The sequence below is a fragment of the Sphaerodactylus townsendi genome, linkage group LG03 (genome assembly GCF_021028975.2).
Source record: "Sphaerodactylus townsendi isolate TG3544 linkage group LG03, MPM_Stown_v2.3, whole genome shotgun sequence".
NCBI lineage: Eukaryota > Metazoa > Chordata > Lepidosauria > Squamata > Sphaerodactylidae > Sphaerodactylus > Sphaerodactylus townsendi.
The window spans coordinates 111459670-111474251 of NC_059427.1; the positions used below are offsets into that span (position 1 = coordinate 111459670).

The following is a 14582-nucleotide window of genomic DNA, read 5'->3' on the forward strand; positions in this document are numbered from 1 at the left end:
GTGTGCCACAGAGTGAGGCTGACCCTGGAAGAGACTTGACAATCAGCTAGCCTGGTGAGTCATAGCATCTTAGGACCATTAAATGGTGTATCACAGACAGGACTGCCCCTATCTCCTCTCAAGTCTTTCAGAAAGGTTAGCCCACTCTTCAACAGTCTGAATACAGAATATGCACAAGAGAAGTTTAAAATAATAACTCATACCATAGTGTATTAGAAGCCCATCCAAACAGCCATCATCAGTCATTAAAGGAAAAGCCATCAAGGTCCCGGTAAACAACAAGCTCCTGGGTGTTGACTGTGAGCATCGCCATGATGGCTAGATGGTATGGTATGTGTTTGCTATTTGCTATTCACATCACATTAGCACACTCAGCATCAAACTGTATACACAGGATGTTACACAGAACATAGACAGTGCAGAATATGGATACTGACATGTTTTCTGATTTGTACAGTTTATTATTTATATTTGTTTGCATATATATATATCTTTATATCTCTCACAGATTATGTAGACACACAAAAATATATAACCCTTAAATCACTTTATAAAATATTTATAATATTGGGGGGAAACATTTCTCGGTACAATGCACTCCTGTTATAATGACAATGCCTTGAACAAGAAGTGAATAACTTGGGCAGTAACCTTATGGCACAATCTGTAAGGAGCATCTCCTGCACAAATCTCACTGAAACAGTAAAAAAAAAACCCTACAAGAGATCAAAAGACCAACAAATCTGGTGACGTGCTAGGTAGCAGGACAATGAAAATGTCATCCTGCAACAGCACAGTTTATAACATTCATACAGTACAGCAAATGAAGAACAGGTGAACCACAGAGGGTACCTGAAAAGAAAATATTACCTTAAGATGATTCATGCAAATGGCCAAATCTACATGATGCAATCGAAAGTAAATGAAATAAAAGGCAACTCCCAGGAAAGCACCTAGCCCTACAGGAAATCATTGCACACTGAGACACACAAAAGGCACAGGGATGCACTCACCCTTCACCAGGTCGGTTTGAAGAAAGATAAGGTAACCTTGGCCTAGTTTAAAAACATACACACTTGTGCAAGCTGTGCACCTTTTGACCTCTTGAGCAACTCCCACTGATTTCAGTGGGGTCTGTGTAAGAGATGTTTCTGATGGATTTGCCCATAGTAATTGATCCAGGTACTAGAAGTTCGCTGCATCTGATGCAGGCACTGGTTTGAGTGGCACAAATGTATAATATAAGAGGAGTGCACTATGCTCCCAAAGCAGTATTTTCCTTTCTATCCTGGCCCCTTCAGTCTTCTTGAAAATATGGTGGCAAGACAGGCAGTTTGCATCCATGCACTCAGGAAAACACAGAGCTACACAAACATGTCAGACTGCAGACTATAACTAGAGCCTGCCTGTTTGCCACTCTATAACTTCCACTGCTGTTCATGCCATAGCTCCCTCTGCAGGATTTAAGAGGCGGCCTATGGTTCTTTAGTAAACCTACCACACTATGTGCCAGCATAAACCTATATTTTTCTGCACTAATACTGCTATCTGTTGTCACATACAGCCCAGCTTCCAAGTTACAGATTGTACTTAAACCCATCTTTTCTATTTAGCAAAAAATGGTTTCCACTGTACCCTTACTGTGTCCTCTTCCTAATGTGACAAACCCGGAGGAGATGAAATTATGGAAATCTGGACCTCCACTTCGATAAAAATCCTTTCCATAGTGACCTGCCAAGGAAAGATGAGAAACAGCACATCACAATACGTAACTTCCTCTGGTCTTCTTCCAGATCAATGATAGTCATAGTTCCATTCCTGAGAAAAAAATCTGAAAGATAAATCTTGGACATATTTTGTAGGTGAAACAGGAATCAATTCAAAACACAGAAGGAGTTCCTATCACATCCCTGTCACTTATATATTGACCTCAACTGCCACCACCCCTATGCACATATTCCTGGCCTTTTCTACAACCTCACAAGCTTCACATCTTGCAAGCTGCAGCCTCTATGTCTATCGTTTATTGTGTAGAACACTTATGCTATTGTCTGCACTAAGTAAATATTTTAAAAGAAATGGTAGCAACAGATAATCACTTTCAGAGTATCAGAGGATCACTTGTGTATCTACCACACTTTCATTCTCCCTCTTGACAAAAAAAGGGTAATTCATGATTCCGCCCTCCCCCATTTTACCCCAGGGTACACACATAGGAGAATATGGCTGGCATACTGATTATCAAATCTAGCATGATCTAAGCTGATGCAGCTCCACAAGAAATAGTCATGCTAAATCTTTGAGTCAAAATATATTTGTAGTTTAAAAATTGTACCTAGTGAACAGTCTTCATCCTTTTCTCAGCACTTGTGGGCATTTATTTACTTCATCTATAAGCCTGCCTTTCTCAGCAAGATTCAAAGAGGATAGGAGTGTGTTATTTAGAGGAGAAATGGGACATGACCAGTGGTGGAGTTCAAATAATTTAACAACAGGTTCCAGTGGTGGAATTCAAGTAATTTAACAACTGTTTATTTACAAGCACCATTTTAACAACCGGTTCTGCTGAAGTGGTGTGAACCTGCTGAATCCCATCACTAGATATGACACACAGGGTCACTCTTGGAGGAGTGGTGGTGAAGGAATGGTATGCCAAGGTCATATCCCCATCCCAACCTTCAGAAGTGTTCTTATACAGTATCATTTACTGTATAAGTGTTTCACCAGTTTCTCTTTCAGCTTTGGATTGGCATGTACATATGTGTCACAAAATCATAAGCAACTAATGATAACTTCAACAAGGGGCTTTCAAGGCAAGTAAAAAGGCAAAATGGTTTGCCATTGCCTTCCTCTGCAGAGTTTTCCTTGGTGGTCTTCCTTCCATGTACTGACCTGCTTAGCTTTTGAGATCTCATTAGTACAGAGCAAAGAGGAAATAGTGAGTTGGGTGGGACATACCTATTGCTTGCACATCAATACACACAGCTTACTTGGCCACCCAAGCAAAGTTGCACTTTTTTTAGCCACTGTGCCTCTTTATAATAACCCAGCAAATACAAATAGAACTGCAGAAGCATAACTTGGCAGGGAAATAATAGGGATGGGAGAACTCTTCACATACAATTTCTGCTTGTTAGGCTGTTAAATGAACACAGGTAGCAACCAAATTCCATGCACATTCATGCACATGTATGTTGATGCTGAGGAGGGCACTTTCTGGACAGATGGTCACTAATTACCTGTTTTTTTAAAGGTCTTTAGATCCTTTTCTGTTTCACCTCCTTAAGGAAACCAGGTCAGCCTTAACTGTAGGGCATGCAAAGCTTCCTTGTAATGGAAGTGAAGTGTTATTGTTTTTAAATGCACTGCCACATTCTTTTTCCAGCTCAGAGTAACTGCCCAGTTCCCTTAATCTATCTGCTATGAGAAAAAGGAAGTGGTTTTCTACAGTGATACTTGACTCAGGTTGCATCTCCTGGGCATATCCTGTTACTCACAACTGAGCTGGCTTCAATTGTGATGGCTGGTTCTCTCCTGAGATCTATTCTGTTGTCCCTTTTTGTCTTTCATCTCAACAAGCAAAAACACAGGGATATCTGGAAGAAGCTGTGCAACACTGGGGAAAGGGAAACGTATCCTATATATTAAATCGCAGAGGAAAACAACTCCCTCCCTATCAGATGCTGAACAAACCATGATCAGAGTGGTCCATTACTGACAATGCAACAACAGCAACAAGGTTATTCTGTTTAAAAAGGAAACATTTCTTGGCAAATACACTTCAAGTACATTGCTTGTGGAATAAATTTGATTATAAATGGCAATCATATTCCCAATTCAGGAACAATAGAATTAAAACTGAACAAACCTGTTATCCACTTTTCAGAAATGTTATTCCTAACAGGTTACAAAACAGCAAGCTCTTTTGGTAGTAAAATTCAGAGTTATATGTTAACCATTTGCAAGGGTGAAAGTATGTGTGGATAAAGGATATGAACTTGAATTCACAGTTCAAGATCACTGCTGGGGAGAGTAGTGGAGACAAAATAACTGCCTACTGCCCACTCAGCTGATGGCTTTCTTTTCCAATATTCTGGATCATTTCAGAGTCTTAAGTCATACCATTTAAAGAGCAGAAATGAACAAGAATAAGAAGATGTAGGTTCAGTGTTCCAGCAAAGAAGAACTATCAGTTTATACTGCCAATCAAGTGTAGCCAAATTGTAAACAAACAGCTGCAATTCCCTGCCCATGAAACATGAATCCCCAGGGGAAAGGAAGGGCATTTCAAGTACACATGGCCTTCTAGGCAAAATTATCATCCAGGCTGACTACCAAGAACAACCTAAATTTGAGTGAAGTGATCTTGGAGAGGGCTGAACACTGAAACTTTTTTGCCTTCAAGGGATTATTTTCAGGTAGCTTTAACATCTTTCTGCTTTGCCTTTGCTACCTATGAGAAGCATAAATCAGCAAAGGCTGCAGAATTAAAAAGAAGCTCGAGAAAGCACTGTCATTCATTTAAAAAAGAAACGAACCAGTTCTTAAAAACTTCAACCAGAGAGGCACAATTAGAGAACACTCGGATTGCAGTCTCAAGATTGCAGTGGCGGGTGGGTGACTGGGGTAACAGCCGCACAGAAACAGAATGAACTGTTTGTGTCAGTTTTCATTGAAAAATGTATTTTCATTGCAAAACTGCATGCCTTAGCCCTGCTTTTCAGGAAAGTTGTGAGAAGAACTGCATCAAAGAGCGATGATGCTAGATTAAGTTCTAAGGCTAGCAGGCAAATTAAAAACTAATGGTCAGATGGCATACACCCGAGGGTTCATAAGGAATATATAGGAAAAATGATCTCTTAACCCTCCAAAATGCAATATCAACCACCAAAACTGGCCTCCTTTCCATAATATTGGAAAATAGCAAAAGTTATCGCCAATTTTAAAAAGAGATCCAGAAGATATTCAGACCACTGAAGACTCGCTAGCCTAATCTGTTCATGTCAAATTGGAGAAATCTATTATTAAAATAGAATTATTAAGAACACAGAGAAGCAAGTCCTATTGAGGAATAATTAGCATGGCTTTGAAAGGATAAGTCCAGTTTTATCAGCCTTCTAGAGTTCTGTGAAATGATTAACCAACATATAAATGAGAGTGATTCAATACACATTATAGGCCTGGATTTCCAAAAAACTTTTGACATAGTCCCTCACTAAGTAAATGCAACACTCATAGAAAAAGAAGAAGGTTCCCTTTGCAGGTTTAAAACTGATTAAATAATCAGAAGTTGAAAGTAAGCATAAGAACATAAGAAAGAACCTGCTGGATCAGACCAGAGTCCATCTTGTCCAGCACTCTGCTACTCGCAGTGGCCCACCAGGTGCCTTTGGGAGCTCACATGCAGGATGTGAAAGCAATGGCTGCTCCTGAGCACTTGGTCTGCTAAGGCATTTGCAATCTCAGATCAAGGAGGATCAAGATTGGTAGCCAGTCTTGGTAGATTGGTAGACTTCTCCTCTACAAATCTGTCCAAGCCCCTTTTAAAGCTATCCAGGTTAGTGGCCATCACCACATCCTGCGGCAGCATATTCCAAACACCAATCACGCGTTGCGTGAAGAAGTGTTTCCTTTTATTAGTCCTAATTCCCTCCCCCCCCCCCCATTTTCAATGCATGCCCCCTGGTTCTAGTATTGTGAGAAAGGGAGAAAATTTCTCTCTGTCAACATTTTCTACCCCATGCATAATTTTATAGACTTCAATCATATCCCCCCTCAGACATCTCCTCTCCAAACTAAAGAGTCCCAAACACTGCAGCCTCTCCTCATAAGGAAGGTGCTCCAGTCCCTCAATCATCCTCGTTGCTCTTCTCTGTACTTTTCCTGTCTCTTCGATATTCTTTTTGAGATGCGGCAACCAGAACTGAACACAGTACTCCAAGTGCGGTCATACCACTGCTTTATATAAGGGCATGACAATCTTTGCAGTTTTATTATCAATTCCTTTCCTAATTATCCCCAGCATAGAGTTTGCATTTTTCACAGCTGCCATGCATTGAGTTGACATTCCCATGGAACTATCAACTAAGAGGCCCAAATCTTTTTCCTGGTCTGTGACTGATAGCACTGACCCTTGTAGCGTGTATGTGAAGTTTGGATTTTTTGCCCCTATGTGCATCACTTTGCATTTTGCTACATTGAACTGCATTTGCCATTTCTTAGCCCACTCACCTAATTTATCAAGGTCCGCGTGGAGCTCTTCGCGATCCACAGGAATTTCCTAATTTAACTGCTGATAGTATTATTTTCAATTTCAGGAATTCAATTAACTTTCAAAATTCCACTTCATCCTCAGCTATTAATCCAGCTATTTATTTTAGGGCTGATTCTTGGGTTGTTTCTGGGATTTCTCAGACCTGAGTTTGGGTTTTTTTATAGGTTTGTGTGGAAGGTGGGAGAAAGATTTCAATCCTTGAACAGCATTTACAACGGTGGTAAATTTACACCAACCCAATTAGCTAAGCTGCCCTTGTCAGATTTTGACATTTTGCTGGGTTTTGCTTCACCAAATTTATGCTAAGTTTTCCAATTAAATTCTACTAAACTCAAAAAATTTCCCTAGTTTTTAATAAGGAGAAGAAGGAGAAGAAAAATCTTCCCAGTTACTGTACTGAAATTGGCTTCTGAGCCCGGAAATAGTATTTTAACTTTTAAAAAATACAATTAGAACAGAACTGTTTCTCTATCAGAGAAGGAAAGGTTTCTACATAAGTGAGACTTTCACAAATCATCTTCACTTTCTTCAGATGTCAACAATGCCTGCAAAATGAATGACAGACAGAAACTAGAACAATTAAGGAGATGTTCTTCATATTACTAAATTTAGTTAACCACAGATAGAATATATGACCTCCAATTTAAAAGAGTTTTTTTAAGTTTTTTAAGTGAAATTAAATTACTTTTACCTCATGTAAGCAACTAACAATTGAAATATGTGCATTTTTTAAAAAAATCAGTATCTTCATTGCTAAAAATCCTTCTGGGCAATATTTCTTTCATATGATAATTGGTCATGGAGCTGTTTTCACAAGCTACTGATTCTACTGCTAGGAAATCATGCTTTCCTAGTATTTCAATGTTTCAGGAAACACAATGTTTCAGAAACGGGGAAAATGAGTTTTTCTCCCAGTCAGAGTACCAACTGTGGCTTTTAAATTCTGTTAGTTGTCTGTGTTATTGACACCTATGGAATAGTGCACATGAACTGCAATTTCTTCTTCCTACTCACACCTGTGCCATTTTGTGAAAGGATTAAAAAAGTTTTATTTCTTCCAGAAAGTCTTTGGCAAACAGTATGGTATATCTAACCATGCAATTCCTCCAAAAGAACAGGATTTCCATTTTAAAAAGGGCTAGCAGTTTTGACCAATTCACCTTCCCACAGCAGAACCATACTTTGTTCATCGTGCTATTCTTGAGGGTTCACTGTGGGCTTCAGCAGGAGGGGGAAGCAGCTTCAGTACTCATTTTGGATACACATTCATGCATAGCAATACCACAAAATACACACATAGCCCTATTCACACAAAATGTGAAGGAATGGGTAGAGGCCCTGACCGGGATTGCCCAGGCTAGCCTGACCTTGTCAGATCTCAGAAGTGTCATGTATTTGAACAGGAGCTCTCCAAAGACTACCTAGGATCATGTCATGGGCCCTTTCTGCACGGGCCAAAAACAGCACCCTAGGGACGGCAAATACGCCATCCCTAGGGAGCTGTTCGCAAAGGAGGCACTGCTGCATTGCAGCAGTGCCATCCTTGCTCCCCCCAGTGGCACAAAGATGCCATTTTCCAACCACGCTCCATGAGCAAGGTTGTTGAAAAGGAGCATCTTCCTATCGGCACGGTGCGAACCGCACCGCAGGGAAGCCGCTCCTTTCCCTGTCGCTCCCACTCACTTGCCACTCCAGCGTCGTTCTGGAGGACTGCAGGGACGCGCCCATGCTGTCCTCCAACCTCCAGGGGTCAGAGGGCAGCGTGGGCAGGTCCCTGTAGCCCTCCAGAGCGACGCTGGAGAGGCAGGTGAGTGGGGGAGGGCGACCGAGAGGCGACTACATACGGAGCCACCTCTCCGGCTAGGGAGGGAGCCGGGACTGCTCATGCGAGCAGTCCCCACACCTCCACCGGCATAATTTATGCCGGTGGAGAAGCGCCGCTGCCACCATGTGGAAAGGGCCATGGAGACAGCAAATGGCAAACTGCCTCTGAATGTCTCTTGCCTTGCAAACCCCAAAAGCGATCACCACAAGTCAGTTGTGACTTTATATCTAAAAAAAAAGGTGACTTGATGGCCAAAAAAGTGAGTATATTAAGAAAAATGTGGGTACAGTAACCTCCCATTAGGCATGGTTATGTACCCGTTCATTCTACACTTCTTCACTCCTTGTTATTTATAAATTAGATCATATGACCCAATTTCTGTAATAGAGACATTGGGGAGACTTGGATAATTTGCTATGTTGCATACTTAGGAATGTGTTACCTTTAACATTCTTACCATGAATCACACATGCCTTTTACTCTATTTGTATAAGTTGCTTTTTTTAAAAAAAAAAACACCTTCATTACATAGCTAACAACATAACAAATCTCCACTTGCTTCATAAACCCTTCAGCCACCTGAGTGTTGGAAAAACCGTAGTGCTGCCAGACCCAGTCCAGACATATCAATCCTTTCAAACAAATTGACATGTTGGACTTACCATGAAGACATCTTCTATTCAGTGAAGCAAAGTCATCCAGACTGGTTAGGTCAAACCTCCTTAGTTCAGGCAGGGCTATATAAATTCTTGCAAGGCCTGCTAGATGAAAGGGGGCTGGACCTCTTCAGACATACCAAACTCCTGCATGCTCTTAGAAACTCCAACCCTATTTGTGGTGGGTTCTGGATGACTTTGCCCCATTGAAGACAAGACAGTTAAAAATTGGTTTCATTATTACCAATTACTAAAACATTCAAAGCGGACAACAAAAATACAGGTTTTGCCACACAGATGACAGAATCTGAAAGTACCAGTAACCTATGTATAAATGGTGATAAACTGATTACTAAAATGTACAAGATGTTATTAAAATGGGAAACTGAGGAAGAGGGAGTAGAATCAATGATGGTAAAATGGGCTACAAATGTGGGGAGAAGCATACAAATGGACCAATGGGAAAGCTTACGGAAAAGAGATTTGAAATTTACAGCTTGTTATAACTTAAAAGAAAATTATTATAAGATGATGTATAAATGGAATTTAACCCCCCCAAATTATCTAAAATGTATAAGGACATATCAAACAAATGCTGGAAATGTCAACAACAGGATGGTTCTTTTTTCACATGTGGCAGACATGTAAACAGGCAAAATTGTTTTGGGATATGATTTTTAAAGAAATGCAAAAGATTTTGAAAATAACAATTAAAAAAACCTGAGGCATTTCTGTTGGGGCTGATGGGGGAAAGTATTCCTGATCAATATAGAACACTTTTTATGTATACGACAACTGCAGCAAGGATTTTGTATGCATACAAAGGGAAGGACAATAAAATTCCAACAAAACAAGACTGGATCTTGAAAGTCACTGAGTAGGCAGAGATGACAAGGCTGATGGTGGTTATAAGAGACAAGAATACGGACAATTTTCTGAAAGGCTGGAAATCCTTTGCGGACTACTTACTGAAAACATATACACACAGAAAAACAATGGCAGGATTTGAGATGTAAATGAAAACAGCGTATTGGAGTAACACAACTTTACAAGAAGGACTAAAAGTGAAAAAAGAGTAGATATAAATTATGAGCACAGAGTTAGATTTATGCTTGGATCCTTAGGGAGGTAGCTGGAAATCACCATACATATGTCTAGGTGTCTGTGTATGTGTTTTTTTCTTTTCTTTTAGTATTATTATTATTATAGGAGGAGGGGGGACTAGATTGGGATTTTTTTCTTTATCTTTCTATGTATGTGCTATTTAGGTGTGTAAAATAAATAAAAATTCTCATTTTTTTAAAAAAGATGCCTTCACAATAAGACCAAAGGGTCATTCTCCTTCAGAGGGGCTCCAATCATCTAGATTGGTTACGTACCTAAGCTTACAATGAGGGTGGGATACCTTTTTGGTCTACTCAAATAAGTTGTAGAGCCTTACCAAGTCACTCCGACTGAAGCACCTGTTGCAGCACCCACTTGCCAAAAGCTGTACTGATCTAACCAGTAGTGTTTATCAAAGGTAGACCACAAAGACCAGGTAGATGTTCTGCACACTTCCTCCACAGTGGCTCGATTGAAGAAAGCTGCTGACACTGTGGCTGGCATGGTCAAATGCACCACCACTGAACCTGTGAACTGAGAACTCTAGCCACTGTAAGCCATATGAATGCAGAGCTTAATCTATCTAGCCATAGAACTACTGGATTCCTTATATCTCAACCTATTTGGTCCATAAGAGACAAAATAAAACATCAGATCTCCTAAATGTCTCCATAGCCTTAATGTACCCCTTTAAGGCTCAATGGACATCTAAAGTGTGCCACTGGTGTTAAGGGCAAAAGGCTCATTTTTATTATAGGCTCATTTACATGAAAGGCAGTCCCCACCTTAGGTAAGAATGATGGATCAGTTCTTAAAGTCACTGTGCCCTGCACAGCACATAATTCTGATCTGATTGATAAGGCCTCTGTTCTAAAACCCATCTGGGCAACACAATGGCTATCAGAAAGGTCAGTTTTCAGGTTAGGTGCTTAATGGATGCCTTCTTACGTGCTTTGAATGGGTGTCTTGTCAGGACTTTCGACACTTTCGCTAGATTCCAACTTGGATAATGATGCGCAACTGGGGGAGGGGGGACTTAACTGGGTTATTCCCTTTTTAAAACCTTTTAACAAGTCTGTGCTTGACTAGGAACCTCCTGGCTCTGTCCCATAACTGCTGACAGTGCTGCTGTTTGTCTATGTAACATTTTGGTCAACAACAACAACAACGTTTTGGTCATAGTTTTAATTTTCAGCCTTGAAATAAAAGCTCTATAACTTATTTTGGGGAAACTAACAGGGGATCTAAAGATTTTTTTTTACCCAAGATCTGAAGGTAAACCAGGTGTAAGTGTAGATCGTTCTGGTGGGTTGCCTATCTAATTGAATCATAATGTCTACAAACTCACAGAAAAAAATCAGCTTTTCTAAATTTCCTTGTTCAATATCCATGCCTTCATTTTCAACCAGGTTGGGTCAGGGTGGCATACTGGTACCTGCAGCAGTAGATCCCTCTGGATCAGTAGTTGGCATTGGGAGGACCTATTGCCAGGTCTACTAGACCAGAGAACCAGGCCCTCCTTGGCCAGTGAGGAGCAGTCACTTTGACCATAGCCTTTTCCTCCCTGACTTTTTTCAGAAACCTGCCGAGCAATGTGGTGGGGAAGGTATAGAGAAGTCCCTTGGGCCATCACTATTGTAGATGGTCCAATGCTCCCCCCCCCCCGAATGCTTATGTCCCACTGAAAATGTTGAAACTGTCATTGTAGATTTCTTGTATTAAGCCTTGCCTAGGGGAGAAGATCTGTTGCTGAGATGAGTAGACTCAGAACTGCCACCATTTCCATGAGATCTGCTTTGTGCTTGCTGCACAGATCTTTGACAACTTGTCTCATCTTCATCTGCTTGTCCCTGGGCAATTACACTTTTCCTTCCTCTGTGTCCATAAAGTCTCCCAGATGTATCAGATGTTGAGTTGAGGTGCTCTTGTCCCAGTTTATCAGGTAACAATGTATGGCTACAGTGGTTGTCATGTCCCTCTGCAATGCTCCCTCTGATGACGCTCTGATCAACACATCATCTACATTAGGGCATACATGTACCCCCTCCACCAGGAGTATTGCTATTAGCAAAATCAGAATCTTGGTAAATACCCTGGGGGCAGATGAAAGACAAAAGGGCAGGCCCTGTATTGGTAATGCTTCCCCCTCAGGCAAAAATGCAGGAAACATCTTGAGGATAGGTGCAGGAAACATCTTGAGGATGGGTGGATTGCAGGCACACCTACTTGAGGTCTATGGAGGCTAGGAAATCTCCTTTCTGGATTGTCTGGAGTATGGATTGTAGAGATTCCATATGGAATTTTCTCTTCCTTACCCAGAAGTTCAGATATCTTGGGTTTAGAATGGTCCTTCATTCCTGCAAATTTTTGGGGACCAGAAGAGAATATACTCTTTGGTGGTGTTATGCTCTTGGTCCCTCTCTACTGCCCCTATGTCTAGGAGGTGCTGAACAGCCTCCAAGACTGGTTGGTATTTTGGGGGGGGGGGGAGGAGAAGAACACTTAAAGAAGGGTGCGGGCAAAAAAGAATACTCTATTTTGTAGCCTTGTTGAACTATTCTTGAGACCCACATGTGTCCCCAGAGATCGACTGAAACTTGAGAGTGAGAGGGAGTGTAGGGCTTGCCCTTTCCCTGCTACTGCTGCACTGGGTTCTACAGGGGGGATGAGGGCTCTAAGCCACACCCATGGCTGCCTCCTTCCCCTGCAACTCTGCTGAGTGGGAGAATGGAGAGAGCTTAATGTCCCATCTACACTTCTCCCCAAGCCTGATGGAGTGGGGCTGGACCCCACTGAAAGTCTGACCAGCCTATCTGAGCTGGCCTCAGCCAGTGGAGAGTTGACTGACTCATCACCAAGTCCTTGAAGAATTTCCATTGCTGATGATTGGGCCTGGGCATGTGCCAGTTGTCCCCTTTTGTTGGGACCTAAGGGACCCTTTCTAAAATCACACCTGATCCTAGTAACCTCTGGGTGCGAGGATTTATCCTTGTTCTCATTTTTTCTTTCTTTTTCAGGCCCTGAGAGTTCCACTGGACTTTTTGTCTGATTTGTCTTCCCCCATGATCCTGGCAAAAAGAATTATATCTTTTCCTTTCTTGCTTGGAGCTGCACCAAACAGTGACAGTCCTGAACTGGAGAGGTCCGGCCCCCTTGCAAGAATTTACATAGCTCTGCCTGAACTAAGGAGGCATGACCGAACCAGTCTGGATGACTGGAGCCCCACTGAAGGAGAACAGATGGATTTTCAAATAGTAAAAAATAATTGCTTTGATATCTTTTTCATTTGTCTGAGCCTTTAAGTCATATTAGTGTTATCTTAAACTTTCCTCTTAACCTGAAATATTTTTTAAAAAGAGAGAGAGAGAGCAACAGATGGACGGAACAGCCAATATGATGTAGCAGATAGGATGGAGTAGGCCCAGGTTTGAATTCCAACTCTTACATGAAAGCTTATTGGGTGACCTTGGACTAGTAGCACACTCTCAGTATAAGCTACCTCATCAGATCAGTATGAGACAAAATGAGGAGAATGATAGCAGCAGAAGAAGCAGAAGAGGAAAAAGAAGAAGTTGCACCATCACTGATGTTATGTTGTGATTCTGGAACATCATCAATTGCACCATCAGTAAAGAATACAGCCCAACATAACCCAAAAGTTAGGTCCCTGCCCGAGGAGATTTTAATCAACTTTTTTGACAGAGGGAAGCTACAGGGAAACCGAGGCTAAAAGTTTCTTAGAAAGACATGGATTTTGCAGAGGACTTTGAAAGAAGATATTAAATATTAGACATAAGCATGCCACAATGTAGTAAGCTCTAGTATTTTGTTTGCTTACTTTGTTATTAATGCTATGTCAAGACTTTCCTTTTAAGAAACATCTGTGCAAGAATTGCCCTAGAGCCATCTTTTTGCTGACATGTTTAAATCCTTCAATTTAGAGTTTGATCTATTCAGAGGATCTCTGTATATGTGAAGTACAGATGAAGCAGGATTCCTCAGTAGTAGATAAAGCCTACTAATTTAAAGCTTGCTCTGAGAGATCAAATGTGGGCAATAAAGGCACGGGGTGTCCAGATGAAAATTGAGATAGAGGCTCCTATACCCTTTATCAAATAGTGAATCTCAACTTTGTTGTGCAAAGGTGAGGAAAAAGTGCACCTGCTGAAATTACCCTTTTCTGCATAACTATCTAAAGTGCAAGACTTGTCTTTCTTTGTATCTGGTGATGCATCAGTTCCCCTATGAAGGGAAACTGAAGGGATTATCTAAGCTTTGGCTCCATTCAGCAAGGATACAATCAACATATAGAGCAGTTGCCAAGAACTTAGAACAGGATGTTCTATATTTTCTTAGCTATGTCTCAGCTACTTCCTGAGCACAGGAGTTCTGTCTGATTACAAGCCAAGGCATGTGCCAGCTTGTGAAGGTACTTTGTGAGTGGCAAGAAGGAGATGGAGGGAAATCTCCCATAATTGGACTCATTATTGTGATGTTGGAGTGGACTGAAACATTTCAAAGAAGGACCATTTAAATATACCCACATGCACAAGGAGGTTTCTAATACAAAGTGAAGGGTATCAATGGCTCCAGCAAATCCAAACGCTAGCTTAATGCATAATGTATAATCCCTATACCCAACCCATGGTCACTTAAGGCTAACTGGACTGTGCTGCATAATTATGGAGAAAAGGCACCATGAAAGAAAGACTGGTATATATGT

At 41.1% G+C, this 14582-nt stretch overlaps 1 protein-coding gene across 3 annotated transcripts in view; it reads right to left on the bottom strand.

Annotated features, from left to right (window-relative positions):
* The window catches only part of SHISA6 (shisa family member 6), a 339241-nt gene that overhangs the window by 256395 nt on the left and 68264 nt on the right, over positions 1–14582 (bottom strand). For all 3 annotated transcript variants that reach the window (XM_048488407.1, XM_048488406.1, XM_048488405.1), the window contains exon 4: positions 1636–1731. In XM_048488407.1, the coding sequence (XP_048344364.1) occupies positions 1636–1731 (96 nt within the window). The remainder of the gene's footprint in view (positions 1–1635; positions 1732–14582) is intronic.